We start from the raw sequence: 23,581 nt of genomic DNA on the forward strand, positions 1-23,581 counted from the left end.
TAAATTATTTTATCGAAATAATATAACTAATTTAGGAAGAAAGATAGTTTAGATGCACTTGCATTTTTAATGCCATCTCCGAGCTGTAGATTTATCAGTGGAAAAAGTGAAGTCAACTCGGGCACTATTATTTAAAGTTTGCCCAAGTGGACGTTGAGAGGTAATTTTCCGCAAATAAACAAAATACTGACAGATACCTATGCGGAAAAATTTAATGCCAGAGCATAATATTGAAAAAAATAATGTAATTTTTTTTCGGGCACAGAAAATAGTATTTAGGAATAGTTAAGTGTGTCGTTTTTGTTTTTTAAGTTATGTTTGGTTTACATTGCATTTATTATTCAATTATTTGTAGGTACTTGTGAAAAAACTATCTTGAAAATTGTAATTGATTAACTTTATATTCTTTGTTTGTGTTTTTTGTTCTGATATTGTATTATGTTGAAAAATTATTAACTAGATATTCGATTTTTGTCAGTAATATTGGGTAAAGTGGGTATTTACAATTTTTTCCCACAAAAAATGTCAATTTTTAGCTGCATATTTCTTCGGTTTTAGTGCATATTTTATTGATTTTAAGTGCATACGTGCATGCATATAACCATGTTTTTTGTTGCATACAAATCCGGGCCCTAGTGATTATAATATGATCTGTCAGTTCATAAACTAGCTTTCAGAGAGTAAATACAAGGTCAAATCTCATGTCTGCCTAAAATTATGTGTTTGTCTTTCAATCTGTTTGATTCACGGATTTGACACGAACAGTTGGTCGAATGGCTAAAAAGTATATAACCTCTATATACCATCCTATACCATCCTATACCATCCATATAAATGGATTAATACACATACCTGTACATTAACTCTAATTTTTACCAAAATTGAATTATTACACACAAATCTCTGGTCATACTTTTATGCTGTAAAAGTATTGTAAGACCAAACAGGTATTGATACACCCCTGGGACGTTTGTCCTCTACTGGCGTCCGCTCTAGAACATTTAAACGGCCTAAGCATGTCACCTGATCCTGAATAGTCACTTGGGTAAACGAACCGTGTGTCCTAATTCCTTTTGATTACTCGACATTAGAATAAAGAATCTGTATATGTAATACTCGGAAGGCTTAAATATTAAGAAATCGTTCTTGAATGCAAATGCATATAAAACGTCACGCGATGTAAAATAAATAAAGCCGAGCGACTTCACCAACCATCGCCAAGACGGGAGTGGAAGTCGTCAATAGCCCTCCATCGGGAGAAGTCGAAAAATTTCATAAGTCCGGAACACACGCCCGGCAGCGTTATATATAAAAAGAATAACTATTATACTAAAATCTCGTCGGCTCTCTCTGCATTTATTATAAGAATACTCTAGTAATATAATTGTAAACAAAACAAGGAACAATATATAACTGCACTAGTGCACAAAAAAAAAAATCACTTCTTTAATTACTGTGCCATACTGTGCCATACTGTGCCATACTGTGTACCCACTCCCATCCCGACAACACTCTTAATAATACAGACATTTATACTTTTGTTTTACTTAATCTTTAATAACCACACTACTGAGCTAGCGACGTAAAGTGTTGTAAAGTATGTCCATTTCTTTTTTAATTTTCTATGGATTCGCATTTTCACTATTTATTAGATTGCACAAAAATTAACGCAATTCGATAAGCACTTCAAGATGTAAAAACTATTAGTTAATTTCGACGTAATTAGATAGGACATGGCTAAATTAATAAAGCACATTGGCACGAATCCAGTGGATATGTGTTCAAGTCCCATCAGGCATCATATTTTTTCTAGTAGGTGGTTTCAAATTATATATATTTCCTAGTAAAATTGGTGTGCAAGTGAAAAGGTTAAGAATTTATAGGTAAGTATGTAAGTATTATTCAGTGTGACGTAAAAATGCTATACGTTGTTTGAAAACTGTGCCGTGTCTTGAAAATGGTTGGAAATCACCACACTGACATATTGATAACATGTTCTAATTAGAAAATAAAATGGTCATATCTTTTAGTGTAAATGCATCTAAAATCCACGTTTTGTTTAAATTCTCAGCAATTAATGTTAGCAGAATACCTACTGTTTATTTTTCTTCAACCTGATGGTTCAATTTATCTGCAATTATTAATGTAAGAAAGATGAGATGCTTTTCAGGAGTTCGTTACATGAAATTTTTATAGTAGAATCTCGATTATCTGGATTTCATTATGAGAATTAGAAAAAGGCACGAATTTTTCATACAAAAGTATGAAAAAAGTGTTCCGGAAGTATTTTTCGGACTACCTTCATCGTCAATTAGTCCAAATAATCAAGGCTCTACACAATAATGGTCTATCCAAACAGCCTCAAAGGACTACGATCATATCGATTAGCTCTGACAGCACAATAGTTATCGTCAAAGGCAAGTCAAGATTGAACTAGATGTTGGGAGGTTCCCTTAATCCTTCGCTGTGTTGTTCTTTCCCCGCCATTTTGAGAATTGCTTTCGATTCAAAGTTACCATCTAGTATACTATTCGAAGATCGCTCTCCCTGTTGATAAAAAAAATGTTATTCATTAGACCGTTCATATAATACAGGGGTAGTCAACCTGGTCCATACCGCCCACTAGTGGGCGTTCCAGCTTTTATGGTGGGCGGTAGGGGTTTTAAAAACGTTTGTTCCTCACAAAAATTGAGCTGGATATCCAGTATTAAGTTTCGCAGCATCAAACTCATGGATCTTAATAATTTAATTGATTAAATGTAATTTCATCAGACTTCATGCTTTTATGTATGCAAAGTATAAATAAGAAGATAGATTTAACTACAGTAAGTTATTTTATGAAGATTTATTCTGCCAAACTTAGTGAAAGTCTGACATGTATTTGGTTATATTATTATATGCTTTAACTTGCTGTAACTCTGCTTTAAAAATTTTATGAAGTAAAGTTACTTCCCTACTTTATAAATCACCATTACTGTGGAACCGGTGGGCGGTTAGAAAATTTTATTACTAACAGAGATATAAAAGTGGGCAGTAGGTATAAAAAGGTTGACTACCCCTGATATAATATATTAGTGATGTAGAATCCCGGTATAAATTTAATTTGATATTGAATATACACTAACTACTAAGAATGTTTTTTTGAAGATGAAGATTTTTATTACAAAAAAAAACAATTTTGAAAAACTTCAGAAACAACACGAATAGTTTGAGGGGGGAAACAAAAATGAACGGGATAGTGGCAAGCCAATACGGCAGAAGCATCGTCAACACTGCTGGCATTACGGCCATAGACAATTAGCCCCGCCTACTTTTTGCACATGGGATAAAATCGTATGATTAGATATTTACCCTTTCTTCGGAAGTAGGGGGCTTCTGACCAACAGCCCACACCTCAAGGCTCTTAATTTTGAAGTCTGTGTCCTTGGACAGCTTGTAGTATCTTTGGTAAGTCGTGCAGCTATCGGACGATTGGCCGTCGCCATATTCGGAGTCCAACCACAATCCGCAGTAGGCAAACTGACCGCCCATCATCTTTAAGATAGAAAACCAAGATATTTTTAGTCTTGTCGGTATTTGGGTTGTCACCAGATGTTCTTTCCATTATATTATTCCTTGACATTGCAGTGACTATTGTATTATCTTGAGAATGGCTACTGCAATGAGTCAGAAGTTGAGAAAGAAAGGAGAAAAAAGAGAACACAGTGACAACTCAAATATAACAATTAACTATGAAAGATATTTGATGTTTTTACATATTAATATGTATATTCAATAATACATACTTGTATATTGTATATTATTTATTGAATTAAAAAGAGTTAAATAAATAAATTGTGTTATTTACCAATCCATTGGGCATGGTCTGCTGATGGAGATTGAGGTATTGATAGTGATCGTTGTATGCCGTGGACGGGAACACCCGCATCTTGGGGGCCAGGGTGAAGAGGAATGATGAGTCGTCGCCTAGAAACATTAACACCAATCTAAGTACAATAAGTCCTCGACTTAGGTGAATTCGTACTTCCGCGATTTTTAAAAATATGTTTTTTTTGCTGCAATTTGTTTTTCTGCGCTTATGTTTACATAAAATATTATGTTATATATTAATGATTATCCAAACAAAATCATTTGTGAAATATGGTTCAAATATAGAATTGATAACGTCCTTACCGCAGAAATTTGGTCCCAATGCCCAACTGGCTGGTGCGTAGCCTCCAAATATGTGGCCATTAGAGTCTTCTACTATTATCACTGAAGGCCCCTGCTCCATTATTCGACCTGAACAAAAACCGTTTCAAAGATTAGTATGTCGAACAAGAACATACAAATAATGGTAAAACCAATACATTCAATATTCGGTCAAACAATGACATGCAAAAATCTCTGAAATATCAGTTAGATTAGGTAAAGGTTTGAACCTCTAAATCTATAAAATCCTGTATCTGTTAGATGCTAGCCTATAATACAAAATCTGTACAAACAATACACGTGTGGAGAACTACAAGGTTCCAAGCTACTACTACCAATACTACTTCATTGTTGGGTTTGTTTTGTCAAGGATGAACACTTAGAACCTTATAGTATTAGGCTCGCAAACTAAATTTCTCAACTCTTTTTTTGGGATTTAGATTGTTGGAATTTTAATTGTTGAGAATTTGGTTGTAGGTATTGTTACCTAGACCCATTAAAAATATACCGGATACAGTTTGTATTAATTACCAAGCAATGTTGAAAATGATTCGCCGTGGATATTACTGGAGAAGAGAAACCTCCATTCTTTTTGCATGTCCTGAGGAAGATGGCCGCAAACAAATGCTAATTGACTCAGATCTATGAAGGCGGGATAGTCAGGCATGTATGTTAGACCTGAAATGAAGTAAATAAAATATATTTTAAGAGAGAATATAATAAGGTCCCTGTTTGTTATTCCAAACTTTTTGGTTTAACTGTATTTAAATACTGGGTATTGAGTATAGCTTACCGACAGGCATTGGTAAAAGGCAAGGGTTGGGCGTTTCCTCTTCAGCAGCCGGCCGAGTGGCTTTACTTCCACTTCCACATCCGTGGTATAGACTTCTGAATACCTGCTCCATCATGCGACTCAGGAGAGGACTGTGTTGTAACCTATGCAAACGAAATTTTAATTATTAATGATATTAAGCAAAACTAAATTCTTATTAAGGCGATACTTGAAACCAGTGAAACGGCAAATAATTTTCAACTACAGTAAAACCTCGTTAGTAAGAACACTGATAATTCTAAATTCGCTGTAATTAGAAATTTTCCCGAAAAAAAAGTCGCTTGAACATTATTTTCATATAAAACCATACCTTTAATTCGAATTTCGTAATTCGAAATGATTTCAGAGTCCCTGGCATACAAAAATATTCAACAAATCATAATAAAGTACACTATTTCATGAGCCAGTCATTGAAAATTGTGACAGACTTTTCTTAAAAAATCACTTATTTTAACAAGGTAATAAAAATAAACCTGACATTTTATGACCCAATTCGGTAGGCACATCTATGATCGAAAACAAAATTAATGAAAATCAAAATTTTCTTTTTTTTCAAAACTTTTTCAATCGTCGATCCCATGGAATTCGTATTAACGAGGTTTTACTGTATGACGAAATTTTGAACTCGCTGGCACTCGGAGACCGAACGTCGAGGTGTGAATATGTCAATTTGTTTCATGATGGCGACGGGGGTATTAATTCTTAAATCGTGTAAAGATGACTAAAAACGTTACCCATTTACTTTAAAAAGAAAACATGTCAATGAATATATTATTATTGTTAATAATAGAACAATAAACAGAACATTAAACGGACGCATGTTGGATTTATATGACAAATTATATTTCGTTCGGCATGCGTCATTTGCACCCGCGATCTGCGCATCGCCTAGCCACGATCTTTTTAGACCATGCCTCAACTGAGGTATAGCCTTAAGACTGTACACTAGTTGCTAAATGAATAAGAATTTAAGAGATCATTATTATCTATCAAACAACCATTTTTATACTATTAAAAGTCAAGTAACCATGCAGTCGACGTTGGACATGACTCATATTACCGATGCCTCACTAAAATTCAACCTGGCCTGCCTGTTCTTTATGCCAACTCTTGGAGGTGCCGCATGGCATCCATATTCCCCAACTAAAGTTCGGACATGGACTGAGTAAGTAAGTGCCACAAAGCTAGCCTTATTATCCGGTAGGTTTACGTCGTTTCTATCTAAGCCGATGCTAGTCTGCAAAATGACACCAACCGCCGTGAATATTCCTACCATGAAGAAAGTTACCGAAAGACACCATCTGAAAATGTATTTAATAAGATGTATTATATAATTACCATGTGACAATAGCAGAGTAAGTGACGCTAACGGTGGTGGACTGCGGACAGAGGTTGGCGGAGAGTCCTTCGGCCAGCGCTTGCACCTGCTCCTTCTGCACCAAGAAGCCTTTTCCCGCCCACGCACTCAACTGTGGTGAACCTCCCACTTTCAGTAGCTTCATGTATGTTGATACTACACTCTCGAGGAACTACCGACAACAACATATAAACAAATTATTAAACAACATATAAATAAAATACTTAGCTATGATTTTCAATATCTTCTTCTCAATTATTTCGTTTTTTTTTACCATATTCGATTCTAAGACGATCATATGGGCCTCCACGGAGTGGAGGTTGTATTAACAGATATTTTGGTCCAAGCTAGGTCATAATTAAAGACCCGGAATTTGAACCCGGGACCCACAACATTATAAGCAGATACATTACTGCTCGGCAGTGGCGAAGGGTGGAGGTAGGCTGTTAAGATCCGCTATAAATAGTGCACACCAAACTTTGTCAGTCATGCATGTCAGTCATGTCATCAAGCCCTGCGTAAACCAAACTATAATAGATAAAAAATATTATTCTATCTATAAAATATTCAAAGTTATGTATGATTTGATTGCATGATTTTAGATATTTTATAGATAGACGAGTATTTTTTGACTATTATCTATTATGGCTTGGCTTTCGCAGGGTTCAATTGAATTTTAAAACCAACACCATCTGTAAATTATAGTCTTATTTCAATGAACACAAATACGTATGACTGAAAAAGTTTAATATGCACTATTTATGGCGGATCTTAACAGCCTACCTCCACCCTTCTCGCCACTAGTCACCTGCATATAACAAAAGAATTAAAAATATAGTTAGTACTAAAAAAATTACACTACCACCAACCTCTTTTATAAGTTGATAAGGTAATTCTGTTGCTTCATCAATTTCACTTCCTAAACTGTTGTATAGTGCTGTCATTCTTTCATCAAGGGTCCCTAAAAATAAAAGCATTTTCATTGTTATAATATGACGTGATACAGTAGATGATAATTTCCTTCTAACTGTTAATATATAGGTAACCCCCCCGTTCATCGCGAGAGATACGTTCTGGACATGGTCGCGATAAGCAAAATTTCGCAATCAACGGGAGGGGGGGATTCCTTTGTTTGGTCTCTCTACGTTTACATATTGTGCAAAATTGCGATTACTGTCAAGTAATGCATTACAGCCCCGTTTTACAGCACTCACTCGCTCGTTCTCTTCTAACAACTCCGTGCATTGATTGTGAAGAGAAAGGGCCTTTTCAATGGTTTTAACACATAACTTTCGCACGGGAACAGGTTCGGAGACGTCGTTTTCTAGGGATGTATGGCAGTCCATTTCCTGCAGCTCTTCATTAGTTAAGGATTCGCTATGTGATTTTAACAAAGTTTGAATATCATCAAAACCTTCGATGCCTCCGGATATAGCTATAAGACTAATCTCTTCGATGATATTTTGAATATAATTTTCATAATTGCAGTGAACTTCAACAATTTCACTGAACAACCTTTTCCAAACACTTTTAATACACGACTGGGTGACTTCATTCCACGCTTCGTCGATGTTTCTGATAGCTTTTAAAAATAATAAATTGTTTCCATCGAACCCGCATGGCATCTCTATCACCTCTGTCAGTTTTTTCAATGAGTTGAGAAAAGAAGAAGAGGAAATAAAGCGTGGCGAGTGTAACTTTACTAACCTCTTACGCAAAACACGTACAGCTCTGCGAATCGTTGAAATTCTACGATGTTTTTTTTATTGGGACCGAAACCGAATAGAAAATTTGAAAGAAACTGCGCCAGCCGCGGGTCAATTTGACTGCCCCATAATTTCTGCAACAAAAAGGGTATTCACGTTATGACACGGTTAAATTAAAATAAAAAAGACAAGCCAGGCGGCTCGGGTTGAATAATTTAAGGAACATGTAATTTTTTCTGTTATTAGCTTCCTCCACTGCCTTCACCTTGAGGATGCTGTGTCGGTTTCAACACAGTTTAACAATCGCAGTTTAGGTCTCCCAACATCCTTTTCCCTTTTGGTCTATTGAAGGGGTGCCTCTTGGATGGTTGGCTGTCTTCCATTCTTGAGATATGGCCTGCCCAATGAAGTCAACCGTACTTTCACAAACGAGACGACGAGAGCATCATTGTACAATGCAACAAAATTGTACAAAATCTAGCAGATGTCACTGATTTTCTCATTTACTCCGCCTATTATTTATAGATTCTTGTAGCTTCAATCGCTGACCTCTGAGCACTTTTCTGGGTACATTCTCCACACTTTCGAGTATAGCGAAGAACACCTGACCTGAAGACTTCACTAAATGTGCCATTAGACGGTTACGTGTAAGTTGTACATAAAACATTTCACTGTGGCACAGTTCGCCGTGAGCTTTCTATCGGAAAGAGATGACCGTATACTATACGGTCTCCAATTTTATTGGATTCATTATGAACATTATAATTTAATTTTCATAGCTGATTTCGGCAAAATTCATGAATTCAAGAATGAAAACCTAACCTAACCTAACAAAATATAAACCAGCATATCGGCTATGTTTAAAATGTAAACCAACACGAACCGTGTTTTATTTAGACATGAATTTTATGTCAGTACTATACGAACCAAAGAGGTCAGACGGTCTTTAATATACGGCCATATATTTCCAATACTACATTTCACGGTGAAGTGTGATATGGCGAACTGCATATGTATAAGTTTCCGGACAAGGCCTTTAGACATGCCGCATGAATTATCGGATGCCTCAGATGGTTGCACCAATTCATGAGTACCACGGATCATCCACTGATACAGGCCTTGAATGTCGTAGAATGCCGAGAGAGAGGCCAATCCGTTGAGGCTGTTCGACAGCCAAATCAGCCAAAGAAGAAGTAATATTTCATTTACTTTGAATATTTTTATAGATATAATACTAATCAATTGAAAGAATTTTTCAATAGAAGAAAATGTAAAGCTGTAAAGTTACAACTGGATAAATAAATAATTATCATGACTAAATTTACAGATAATTAGGTGTTGCCAAGTGAAAATAACTCTTCCTCGCATACCAGATATTTACTAAAAGGCATAAACACTAAATTAAAATCATAAATAAAAATCACTTATGGTTAGCATCAAGGTTGAATCATTATAAACAAAACGTTGATTTTAGAAAGACGTTTGCTAAATATCTAGGTATACCATCAATTATTGTTTATATAATATTACATCATCCAGGTTTTTTGGGAATTTTAATCCAAGTATACAATATTTTTTATTGCGCAATAACCGCAAGCAGTAGTAGATTTTTTTCTTTTAAAAACGCAAACTAGAATTTTATGATGCCATATTATTATTAGGAAAGTTACTTTTTATGTCAAAAATAGCCCTCTGACACCACAGGATATTCAAATGTTAATTCAATGCACTGATGTACGATGATAGATTCATATTCTTCAGTTGCTGTTTTCTCTGTGTTTCTTTTACCGTGTCCGATACTAAGATCATACATACGGACCTCTGGTGGAGGTTGCATTCAAAATTGCGAGAAATGGGTGTTTCACTTGTCACTTGTTCAACCTATTAGGTCCATACTATTGAAGCAAATACACATTGAAATACATGTGAATTTTCTAGACCCAGGATTCGAGCCCGGGACACACAACTTTAGGCGATAACAAAATTTTAATATAACATACTGCTCTTCCCTTATTACAGATGCAGTCAAAATAGGATATGAACAAAAAAATTGTCAAAATCATTTACAGAGTGCTAAAAGTTCAACGATGCTTGGTTCCTTGGTTTGCAAAGGTGAGTTTTTAGTGGTACCTAAATGTTACCTACATTTTAGGGGGCCTCCAAAAACAAACAAAAATCGGCATTTGGTGGTCAAATAAACAGTTAGTTTTTTTTTTTTTGAATTATTAATAACCATGTCCTTGCTTTTTCGTACAAAGTGGTTGTTAGTAATTTTGAACAATCTTAAACACCCAGGCTTTGAGAAAAACACATAAATATTGTGTCCTCACCGGGAATCGAACCCAGAACTCTCGGGTGGAAGGCCAGCGCCCCAGCGCCTTACGCACTGCGCCATGAGACCCGCGAAACAGAGTTAGTTCCAATATTTTTAATATTACAAGTTTTATTTCTGTAGTTAATAACTTATTAACTAATAATTAAATTAACAAATTAGCTGTAAGATTTATAACAAAAACTACCTACCTGGTCTAGCCAATTTTGGGAAGGTGTCAGCTGATACAAAATCATGTAAGAAACAGAAATTGACGCGAAGAATGATGTTTTACACATCCTAACTCTCGACCGAATAATTTGGCCTGTTGCCGTGGAGATTCGAACACATGCTCGATCATATCTATCTAGATTGCTTAACTGTGTGTACTCTTAATTTTCAAATAACATTGTTTTCAGATTCAACTCTTGGAGCCGCTCTTCACTGCATCCTGATAAGAACTAAAAGCCAGCTCAGGGCCCCCGTTCTACAGACATATCACCAGTTGTAATAAAACCAAATATTGGTCCAACCTCAATTTTGAATAGGAAATGCGTGTCCGAAAATTTGAACGTATGCTGTTGGCTGTATCACAGTTTAATATGAGCTATTGTATCATAAATAGATGGCCGAATAGTATTTAGATCAAATTCATGTCTAAATAAAACACGTAAAAATATGTAAAAAAAACCACCAGAATACAAGAGAAAGACAGAAGAAATTAGGTAGGTAAGTAAAATTAGAAATACAATCATATCGTATGTATTTAAATAAAATTCTGAATGAGTCAAAAGTAGGTTAGTATCAAGACCTAGTAACAATCTGATAATATTGACAGCGTTATCGTCAAATATTTGATACCAATCAATGTTAAATTAATGTTCTTATTGAATCTAATAAAATCGGAACATTATTACACACATTTATTACACGTAAAAGTGCTGACTGTCTCCATTCTCATTCTTCAAGAGTAAGTGAGACGCGATGTTGTCATTTTATAGTACGATTTGACAGGTAGTGAAAATCAGTTAATCTCAAAATGAGTATAGTTGGTTTTTTTGCCGGCAGGTTCGCCACTATCGTTCTACTGTGCAGGCGCAGATCGAAAAAATCCCTTCTGTCGCATGAAAATTCAGAAGCTTCCAAACTTTTTTGATTCATGCATGCAAGCTTGCAACTGCAGGATAATACATGTTTATCGATACATTTTCTTGTTATGGCTGCGATAATATTTACTGCACGTGTAAACGGGGTATTACTGTCTGCAATGCTTTTTTTACTATTTGATGTCAATACAATCTCTTTCGTGAGAATGTAATACGTACAATCTCCATGTAACCTACAAAATGAGGGTAGGATACATCTAGTTTGATTCCGAGATAAGAAACCATGTGGTGAAGAACAGGCTCGTTCATTATACTATATATTTTTTTACTGCAGTGCAAAAATATGTTTACACACTAAACGCATTGCGAAATGAAGAAGTTTGAAAGCCACTGTGCTACGTTATTATAAAAGGGTGGAAGAAAATATTAATATTATCTTTGATTTATCTTGCTATCATTATTGAACTTGATATCGGATGAGTAAGAAGTGGCTGCTATTTACATCTAAAAACCTTGAAGTTATCATTTACAGGTGACCAAGATAGTATGACAACAATATTATGTAATAGGGTCAACAAATTGTAATGATAATTACATCTACTGGTAAGACCACTAACATGATAGATAATTGATGTATATCAGTGATGGCGAACCTATAGCACGCGTGCCACTAGTGGCACGCGAGATAATTTTGCATGGCACGCGAATATTTTCTTTTGAAGAGAAAAAATACATAGTAGCCGTTAATTAAAAAAATATTTGGTACAGTTCGGTTATGAGGAATACAGCGGAAAACACATTTTGAAAATAGCCGATATACTGAATTATTTGTTAGGTTAACCTAACCTAACCCAACCTAACCTAACCTAAACTAACAAATCATTCAGTATATCGGGTATTTTCAAAATATGTTTTCCGCTGTATTCCTCATAACCGAACTGTACCAAATATTTGTCTCACAAAAAGTTACAAATAAATATATCTACAGTCGAACTTGGTTATTACGAGAAAGATAGGACCGACTGAATTTGCTTGTTATAAGCATTACTCGTTATATAACATTTTTCGCGCCACATTATATTTAAGCATAGAACATAAAAAATCTGAAAACAAGCATGGCATTCATAAACTACAAAAGAAGTTGTTTATTATAATGAAGTGCTGAAGGCGCCGGTAGGTACCTACTGACTTCACAAAGCTTAGATTTTGTACATGCAATTTCAACCATAATATGCGTGGATACTTTTTCAACGTTGTCGGCGAAAACACCAATTAGATAGGTACTTAGACACTTAACTAGTGTCATAAACGTAATCCAATCTCGGCGACATCGGTCTAGTTAACTGCCTAGTCGGATTTTATCGCTTAGGGTCGAAAATGTTGTTTTTAAACGATCGACACATTAATAGTTTTGCTTGGTATACCCGAGAAGTAGCTCGTCGCAGAAGTGAATAAATGTATGGAGAAAATCATACACTAAAATGTCAATGAATGTTTTCTCATTACATCCGAGATCTCGCTATTTCCGTGATCGTAATAACCAAGTTCGACTGTATATAATATTAAAACATAATGACGACATAGCCATGCATATTTTTATGAATAAATGTCATATCGCTTTGTAGTAGAAAAATAGCAGGCAAATACTTTTCGAGAACATGCGTTAGGTTTAATTGCATAGATCGATCCTTACGTTTTATACATCACACATATTACTGCACTAACCTCATCAGGTGGTGGAGAAGCATGAAAGAAGCGTGGTTAAAATGCTCCCACAATCTCTTTGAAAAATTTTAAAACTAGTAAAAAATATTCAAAGAATAAAAGATACCTATGCCTTTAGCTAGAAACACTGTGAAGGATAGAACTCATATATAATTTTAAAACTTTTTTTAATAGAATTCTTAAAAACATTTTATTTATTTTTTCACTGAATTTTCTGAATTTTGGCGTGAAACTTTGTATAAGACCAGTATTAGTGGTGGCCGTGGTTGTTTATTTAATTAATGATCGATAATATTGTAGCTGGAATGTTGGGATAAATTTAACATCTTACAGGCAACACTGGGTTTATTTAGCTAAGATTGATTATTTGTTTATGGTGTAGAAGTTCAAATAAAATTTATTGCTTCCTTGGCAAAAAAATAAAACAGACTTCAGCCACTAGATTAAATTAAAGTTACTTACAGTGTCGTTATACGACTGGTGTTCGGTATGCACCATAATTTCAGGCGAGATCATTTCATCCATAAATAAAATTATTATCCACAATATTGGAAATCAATCAAATCAAATCAAAAAAAGGGAATCTAATGCACATAAGTAGACGTATTAATTAGAAATCGTTATTGATTTATATTTATTCAGTTTATATTGTGCAGTTTTAATACGTTACTGCAATTGTATGTATCGAATCAATATTTTAAATTATATTACTGCACATCAAATGTCAAAACCAACATTGCCATGTTCAACAGCGGTCAATTCTATAAGTATATAATTAGTTAGTTTAACACAACATCGTAAATTTTGCATTTGACTCTTAGACCCGTTTCACATGGGACACCTGTGTGGCGCCAGCGGTGTGGTGATATTCCGCATTTACATATAAATGAACGCGACACTCGTGTCCCCGTCTCAATGCGTCCATTCAGTTAAAGGTAAAATTCGAAATCTCGCCACGCTGGTGTCCTTTATGAAACGGGTCTTAATCTACACTGATTCGTCAGTTCAAGTACTTACATATTATTTTGTTTTATTTTAATAAACATAATGTATTAAAATGAATTATGCGAATTCCTTACTATGAGATCTTCCTCTTTGATCCGGTCAGAATTCTTGCTAGCCACTTTGAAGGAGTTGGCAACGATGGGCTGCTCATCGCGGGACAACAGCGTGCACTTCTCCGCCAGCTTTTTGCTTGCATTTCCCATCCTCAACAGAAAAAACAATATAAATTATAATTAATATTACAGGAAATTTTTTGTGACAAGCTGGTAAAGTTCAAATTTTTAGCAATTACACTCCATTTATCTAAAATATACCGAATTTAAAAAATTTACTTCATATCGCAACACTGATCACTGCATTGCACTGCATCAGTGTTGGAACAGATTACACGACAATTTGAATAATATACCGTTGCAATAATATGTCTGTGAATAAAAAGTTATATTATAACAGAATGTACTTTTAAATGATTGGATCTCATTACCCGATACATTTAATTAAATGAAAAAAATTGCGAACCTCTATTTTCATAAATGAATTACTTCAAATCGAAAGTAAAACATCGTTTTGAAAATGGTTTGATTGAAACATGTGTATGAGTCTCTTATAAGCTCTTCAGTTATCTTCAAAAAGTCTTTAATTACAAATCATAAATAAATAAATTTACATCAGATGAACAATAAATAGATCATTAAATTGTAAACAATGTTTTGTGTAAATTTCGAAAATATGTGGTACAACCTACTTAATCTTTTTTGCTACACCTACAGTTAATCATTGTATAAAAACATAGGTATATTGGTTTTATTATTTTATTACTGGCATATAATTTGATGCACATTAGACAAATACATTCTCAAAATATCATTAAAAATATTATGTACATATCCACAACAATATAAGTTTCGTTAGCAAAACTTTCATTTCCTTGGAAGCTACTATCAAAATTCGTATAATTCCAATAACTTCCTTAATTTGCCGCCCTTAAACAGTACATGACCTACTTACTCACATGAGATGACACTGCCAATGGGGTGGGGTTAGTTAACTATAATTAACTAAAACTTTCGAAAAAATATAATACCCATAAAGAATATGGTAATGGTGCCCCAGATGACCGCATGACCTTTTATAACTTCTTTTTTAGACCAAACCCAACCTAACCTAACCTAAAAACTACCCCAACCTAATCTAACCTTAGTGTGTGGTAATGATGGATCAAAATGTATGAAAATATCAAACTTTATTGGATCGAAAAGCATCTCCGCCGACAGAAAAACGTATCCGTTTCACTGCGGAGCATTTAATTACTTTTTAATTACCACATTTAAATAACATGCTAATTATATCTAATAGCCCCTTAATCAGGACACAACAGCAGTGGCGTTCGCGCTGTAAGGATTAATATAATTGTCTATGAGGGATAAACATGCCGTTAAACAGTCATGTGGTCATCAGCGACACCAAGAATATTTATCGCCTTTAGACAGCAATAATAAAAACAATTCTTTATAATATTATATTCTTTTTAACATTACATCAGGCTATGAAGCCCAATCGATGGTGGTAGTGCAGTAGTAGAAGCAAAACAATCACATAAATACTCATTCTTTGAGAAAACCACATAGGTCATTATACTGTGACCTCACCGGGAACCGAACCCAGAGCCTGGACCACGAGGGCTACCACACAAAGCACAGTTGTCAGTGACGTTCATCACTGACAACATAATTCTTTCATCCCTTACTGCTAGAAAATATTCCCATTCCAAATAAAATCTCACTACTTCAATAATAATTATGACAAGATATTTAATCAAACTAAACTATTCCTTAAAAATAGGTCAAGTTAAGCTGTTTTTTACACTAATACCATAGTCATTTTAAGTACTTAGTACATTTTCGAAACCTTTTACGTATTCTCGCGGCCTGATTAGGAATCACTGTAATAAGTAACTGTATCACAAGGCGATATTGTGACACCAAAGTCATTTAAGACAATCGAAATGCTGAACCAAACATTGGTAATATTATGTAAAACATTAAATACATACACAATTTCTTAAATTAATATGTAGGATAAAGCCAAGCACGTTTTTTAATTCACTATAAGACGTGTATTTTAATAGCCCAATGTTGTACAAATTAAATTATTGTTCTGTCGTAATAAAATCTGTAGAAACGTCAAATATGTCAAGTGCATCCAACAGCTAAAACCTCTGTAAAAAGGCAATTCCGTTACAGAAAAGAATGTGCAATGTTTATTTTTTGAATGCGTAGAGGGAAAAACGGAATAGCTTCACTGAATAAACATTTATTAAAATTTTATTACAAGGATTAAATTCGATTTGACAGCTAGTCATTTCATAAAGAGGTTACCTTCAAACTGATGTCCACACAGCTCTGTCGTAACTGAAGGTGGCTGATTCGAAAAGATGATTTTATTTTAACATAAGCTTAATTTATGTTACAACCAAAAGCTGGCATAGGTTTACGCTAGACTAGATATAAATTGAAAGTAAACATTTTCAGATATTTGCGCCCCTGAATAGGCACATGACATTTGCCATCATAGACTATTATCAAATAGCAGTTGTACCAATTTCACTGTTCTAAATATAAAATTGTCTCTGGAACTATTTGAAAAAAAGCCTCCATTAAAGAAAATGAATTCTAGATCGATGGTTTTCAAATACGTAGATCACCTAGGTAGGTATTTCAAAATAGAATTATTTTAACCATTCTCTCCCTTATTTTTGACAGTAAAATATTAATTGTTGTATAATATGTTATTAAAAAAAATCCTAATTATTACCCAATAAGTCATGAGTATGCTTTCTAATTTACACCCACGGTGGCCGAGCGGCTTAAGCGTTGGACTATCACGCCGTGGGTCCCGGGTTCAAATCCTGGGTCTGGCAAGTACACATTATTGTTTTTCAATTGGTGTGTGTCAGGGTATGGACCTAATAGGTTGAGCAAGTGGCTGACATCCATTTCTCGTAAAAAACAAAATCTGTTAATACAAACCTTTACTCTGTGGAGGCCCATATGATCCTATTAGGATCGGACATGGTCGGAAAAATGCTTTCTAATTTATTAAAAAAACATTGTAAGTAGGTAGGTACATATACGTATCCTTTTTTATCAAGTCCATGCTGACCATGATTAGAATTAGGTACCTAACTTGTTCAAAAAGACTCGAGAAGAAGCTGGAAATATATAAAAGAGTCGTTGGAATCAATGTTAATATGACATAATGGTGAGGAAGATACCTATATAATATATTGTGTGCGTTGTACGGTAGGTACTCCAGCTGGCATATTGACAAACTTATGTCTCAAAGATTCAAGACACCCAACCATCCATGAGCCACCCCCCACAACAAGAAGCGAGGATTGGGAACCTAAACTGGGGTGATTGGACTATTAAAGAAACTGAGATGTTGGTACTAGGTAGTGGTCATTTTTTTACGTGGTAGTGGTGACGCAGATAACGCAATTGATTCATTAGAATAAGATTTAAAAGGGGCCTCGAAACTGGTCATACAAATATTACATTAGGTATACCAAAATCTTAAAATATGCGTATTTCTCACAAATTGAGTTAAGAATAATGGCATAACAAAATCCCTGCAAATCACACCAAAGGGTACAGGCCCCCTACATAACCACTGAAACAGATACATACTTAAATTACTAATATCATTATTTGTCAACACTCATCCCAATAATAATTATTTTTAGTTAGTTGTGAATCATAGTTTTTATTTTAATTTTTTATCGTGTGGGGGCTCAAAATCAGTTAGTTCATCATGCCTCCACACCCCTAATTTCGCCCCTGAGTGGAGGGAGATTGCCGTTGACCAAGGAGAATGGAGAGGTTTTCTGGAGGCACTTGGCCACATTAAGTTGTAGTGCCGCTGAGTAAGAGTAAGTTGAGCTCGTTGGACATCAAGGTACTCTATAAAAAATTTGAATAGAGTAGATACCCTTTCAGATAAAGAAAGTGTTGTGTAAAACATTACTATCATGGTATTATTTGAAACTTTTGAAACTCTATTATGACGTAATCTATGTTGTACATATTTTTATTTCTATTATAATAATAGTATGTAAGTATTTCCCGTAATATTTTTTTCATAATCTCGGACAATTTGGAGAGTTTATTCGAAATAGAAAGTGACTGCTTTCTATGCGATTTTAGAAAGAGAAAATTAGTATATTCAACTAAGTACAGTATAACCCCTATTTTATGTTTTTTAAGGGACAGATAAACCTAATTGGAGGGAAAATGTAAAAGGGGGGTATTGAAAAAAAGAACATTTAAATTTTATGTTTCTAAAAAAATTAAGTTTTATTAAAAAAAAACATTCAATTAAAATTTTTATTGAAAAATCGTTTGAATGTCACGACCCAATCATTGTCAAGCGCGCGTAACTCGCATATTTTGAATATTTCCGACGTAAATCGCGGGAAAGAAAAACGTAAATGCGGGTATTAAATGTACTGAAATACATCGGGACTGAAAAAAATACACGCAATTGCCGGGAAAACATGAATTCCGGCCACGTAAAAACGAGGTTATACTGTACTTATGATTCAAAAACACTTAGTGTACTGCCTGAGTGGACAGCATTCGGCGAGGCATGAGCGGCGTATGATCCTAATAAGATCATATGGGGTCCACATAGTAGAGGTTTTTGTATAAACAGATTTTGTTTTTATAAGAATTGGATGTTAGCCACTTGCTCAACCTATTAGGTCCATACTCTGACTCAACACAAAATTGAAAAACAATATATTGTGTACTTGCCAGACCTAGGATTCGAACCTAGGACCCACGACATTATAGGCCGACGCTTAAGCCGCGCGGCCATTGTAGGCGTATAGTAATATTTTTTAATTACTCTTTACGGAACATAACTTATCACTAGCATGAACTTTATTTAATTTATTTTTTTTGTTATTTTCGCTCACTGTTCGCATTTCACTTTCTCAATATGATCACAAACTTTTTTCAAAAATGGATAATCCTTTCTTAAATTATCCGTAAATATAGTTTTTTCTGGTATTTTGGGGGTTAAATTAATTTAATATACAGTACAAACGCAAACAACACGCGGAAAACAAACTCTGACTCGAGTAAATTACCTACGCAATCTGACAGAACTCAACCAAGATTACGTATTCATGGCGGCTGCGAAACTGACTTGCGACGCTGTGTACTACGCCAGTGTAAAAGTCAGGTTTTCGTGTTGTCTAATTGCCATTATTCGAGGCTGCACTTTTTCGTACAAAATGACAAACTGGCCAGGATGCCGAGACCATACCTTCAAACTGCAACATATGGTGAGCCTAAGGATGTAGGTATAGTTTAAGAACCAAAGTCAAACACGCTTTTATCCTCATTACCTTTATAATCCACAATAGTTTACCTATTGACGAAGAGTTCATGGCCTTTAGTCATGGGTTTGGAGAGAAAATAATTTCATTGTATTATGTATTCCATAAAAATATTGAATGTAGAGCTGTCTCGGTACCTAACTCAATTTATTGTTAATTATTTTATGTGGTTTTTGAAAATATTTGTGGACATGGTAAGGTAAAATGCACTTTTGTTGAAAAATGATATAATATTCTTTATTCTGTACACACAAAATTATAGATAGTAAATTTAAATATTATAAATTGAATCAATATCAAAATAATTTATTAAGTGATATATAATATTTATTTATCACATTTCTGAACAAATTTCATCAGACAAAAAAATAAATAAAATCTTAAAATAACATGCATAATGAGACGTTTATTTACATTACTTGAAACTTGCATTCCAATGAATTGTTTCCAATGATTTATTTGTTTACTGGTGTTTTTATTTAACCATTATATTGACTGATGATGTGTATTTCTGACAGTAATCACACAATGCAGGTCTCATTTATTTTCTTCTTCTCAATTTTATTATGTCCAAATTACACAAAAAGACACATTCTCCACTAACTGTCTACACTATCAAAATGTCACTTTGAAGGGGCGGGTTTTAATTCCAGACCATGGTGACGTAGAAGACTTGATATAAAAGTCGCGCTGTATATTGTAGGTATATCATATTGTCACTGTACAGGCCAATTGTCGTAATCCTCAAATATCAAATTGTTCTGGAAGTGAAAAAAACTGTGGGCATTGGATTTACTTATTATTTTATATTATATTTATTTATTATTTTATTACAAATTGAGTGGTTTGCTCTGTACGTATCCTATGGCTTACGTTTAGAGAGGGTTACAGCATTTGGCTAGAATATTTTTTGTCAAGTTACAAATGGCTTAAAAAATAGTTTTGAATTATTTTGATTTGAAATATTTTTTTGGGATTTATGATACTTGGCCAGTTCGTGTAAGAGTACCAGGTAACTCAGAAATAATGGGAACTCAAATACCCAACGGGTAAGGCGATAGCAGGTAACCGTCTCAAGTAAGGAAGAATCCGGGTTAAACTTATACACGTGTCAAGAATACGTTGTACGTCTAATACTGAAAACTGCTCTCGGTTTATGCATTTACGCTCATTTAATGTCGGTGTATTACACATACTATTGCACGTTCATAATGCGTGCTTCATTTTCGTAGGACACTCACACATTCAAAAACCCTGCTTCAACGTGCGGCGTATTGAATATAGCCTATCGGTATTCTATTTATTATCTGTTCTGTGAAGAGTACCTATGCAATAAGTCCATTACCATCAAAATGTCACTTTGGTGAAAAGTGAGGGTTACGGCAATTGGCTTGTACAGTGACGATATTCTTTTTAATATTAGGCAAAATGACTAGTATAATAGTAAAAGTGAAATAACCACAGATACATATTGGCTTTGAGAAAATCACATAAATGTTTTGTGACGTAACCGGAATCGAACCTGGAGTCTCCAAATGAGAAGTCAGTGCCTTACGCATTGGACAATCCGATTGGAATGCGAATCTGCGAGACATGCAGTCTATTCATGTAATTGGAGCATTATTAGTAGGACATTGAGATCTTGTAACACGAGTAATAAGTAAACTATTAAAATAAACTTGATTATAACATTAAATATACAACAATCTAAAATTCATTCAAAAATATATCTTTTACATATAAGTTATTAAAATAGTAAATATTGTTCTTTAGACAGGAGCAACAGGTATGATAATAATTTGGTCATTGAACTATTGCACAGAGCATGCAATTTGTATGATGTTAAAATAGGAAAATGAAGGTAATGAACATAGAGGTATTAAATAAAAAGAGGGGCAAAGAATCGGCTTTATCATACAACTGAATGAAGCAGGCCAACAATAGCCGACAACTTACGAGAAATAGCGACGCGATAAAAAAAATGCAGGGCATCACGGAGGATTTAGTTTGGTCATTATAACGTACCGATATAATATAATGTTAACGTGGAAATTTTGCCGCAAATTGATTACTAGCCTACCTCACCTATTCACCATACTTGCCTGCTTCACCATACTTTCATATAACCTGCCGCCCCTAGGTAATGAAGTACTGAATTAATTTACCAAATGAACATTCTATTATGGAGTCATAAAACCAAAAATCTAATTTAATATATGATTATTAGTATTTTGTCAATCCAATATTGTCAAGAATTTTTTTGATATATTGTATTATTATTACAAACAATTATTAATTAACTCATTATACTACACTTTTTGAACACAAATATACATTCCAATAATTATTCTTCGGTTTGATAAATTAATAATATATTTAAGGATTAATTTCCAAATACAAACCTGTATGGCCAAATAGGATAATAATGAAATCTCTAGCTTTCTCGTCCCAAGAACCAATAAAATACCAGTTGTACTAAGAACTATGGACAAAGGAGATCCTGTTGGACACTTACTAAATGTAAAATCTGTTATCTCCATAAATTTTTATTCTAAGATACCTATTCAAAAAAAAACCGCCTGTCATACTAAGGTCTGTAGAATTATAGCGGGTGAGAAATATTTTTCACATTATACCTATACACAACACCGCTACGATGGCAATACCAGTCGGCCGCGTCCTAACGGAATCGTCCGAATTGGTTTGATGTTTCATGTCAAACCATTTCTCATGGTCCGAGAATGGCTTGATTTTCAATGATACACTGAACCAAACGTCAAATCTCAAACCATTTCCGGTCTACTTTCTACTCATACAATTTGTACGTATATTGTCTATGGTTTAGTTTGGTTTGTTTGATTCAGGTTCAATGATACGAACCTATAATATGTGCCGATGACATTGCCAATATCTTTTTATTTGTCTTATTATTATAAGTATATTAGTCTATGGTCACAGTCGTGTTCCGACTTGCTCCATCCGGCCATTATTCTGCATGTGTTTAGATTTAAATAAATAACTTAATCCTTTTATAAAAAGTTTAACGTAGAATAAATTGCTGTTCATGATTATTGATTAACCAGATTTTAACATTACCATGTACCAAAGAATATATTTTGCTTAGACAAATATACTAGGTACTAAATAATAAGAAAGAAATAGCGAAATGTAATGCCCTATAAAAATACAAATTATAATTATAAATTTTACAAATTATATTTTATTATTGTTTAAATAACATTTTTCAATGTTCCCGGAGAAGATGTATTGCAGAGAGGTCGATTCAGGAGTATGACCACATGGAAAGAGAGAGATTGGGGCAGAAATTTTTGAAGGAGGGTTTGTATAGTCAGCCATGAACCTAAATGGATTATAGCGCTGGTCTAACAAACTAACTTCATATATCAATATTGGCTGACGAGTCTTGCTGACGATGCAACAAAGTCATGATTTTAACACAATTTTAATAGACACGGCCACACTAGTTTTTCAAAATTGGGGAACTACAGTTCACGATAGGCAGACGTTGAGAGATATCCACGAAAGATTGTAAAAAGAATGATAATGATTTTTTTAAGCATGCTAAAGCAGCTGTTTTATTATAATTATTATAACTAGCCCAGTGGTCAGCTTAAGAACTAAAAAATACGTGCATGTCCTAATGATTTCCATTTCATCCGTCATACATTGACTATTAAATGCATGACTAGTTACAGATGACAGTAGGTATTACTTGTTTTATTTTATAGTCCGTATACACATGCAAGGATTTACTGGCGGCAGTACGTATCAGTGGCGAAGGGTGGAGGTAGGCTGTTAAGATCCGGCATAAACAGTGCAAATTAAACTTTTTCAGACATACATATTTGTTTTCATTGAAATAAGACGACAATTTACAGATAGTGTTGGTTAGTTTTTAAAATTCAACTAAACTCTGAGAAACC

The 23,581-nt window shown here is 34.3% G+C and overlaps 1 protein-coding gene across 1 annotated transcript; it reads right to left on the minus strand.

Moving 5' to 3' along the window:
• Positions 1-256: 256 nt before the first annotated feature.
• On the minus strand, positions 257-16,819 carry LOC147077683 (MTOR-associated protein MEAK7). Its single transcript, XM_085960685.1, has 11 exons — positions 16,612-16,819; positions 14,308-14,437; positions 8,088-8,220; positions 7,250-7,341; positions 6,362-6,552; positions 4,985-5,127; positions 4,723-4,869; positions 4,174-4,281; positions 3,848-3,966; positions 3,352-3,534; positions 257-2,547 (listed from the first exon to the last, which is right to left on the minus strand). Exons 2-11 carry the CDS (start codon positions 14,434-14,436, stop codon positions 2,434-2,436), a joined length of 1,359 nt encoding a protein of 452 aa, XP_085816811.1. The 5' UTR covers position 14,437; positions 16,612-16,819; the 3' UTR covers positions 257-2,433.
• Positions 16,820-23,581: the final 6,762 nt, after the last annotated feature.

This window comes from Rhyacophila brunnea, unplaced genomic scaffold (genome assembly GCF_057557595.1).
Source record: "Rhyacophila brunnea isolate RB1 unplaced genomic scaffold, BYU_Rbru_1.0 scaffold_12, whole genome shotgun sequence".
Classification (NCBI taxonomy): Eukaryota; Metazoa; Arthropoda; class Insecta; order Trichoptera; family Rhyacophilidae; genus Rhyacophila; species Rhyacophila brunnea.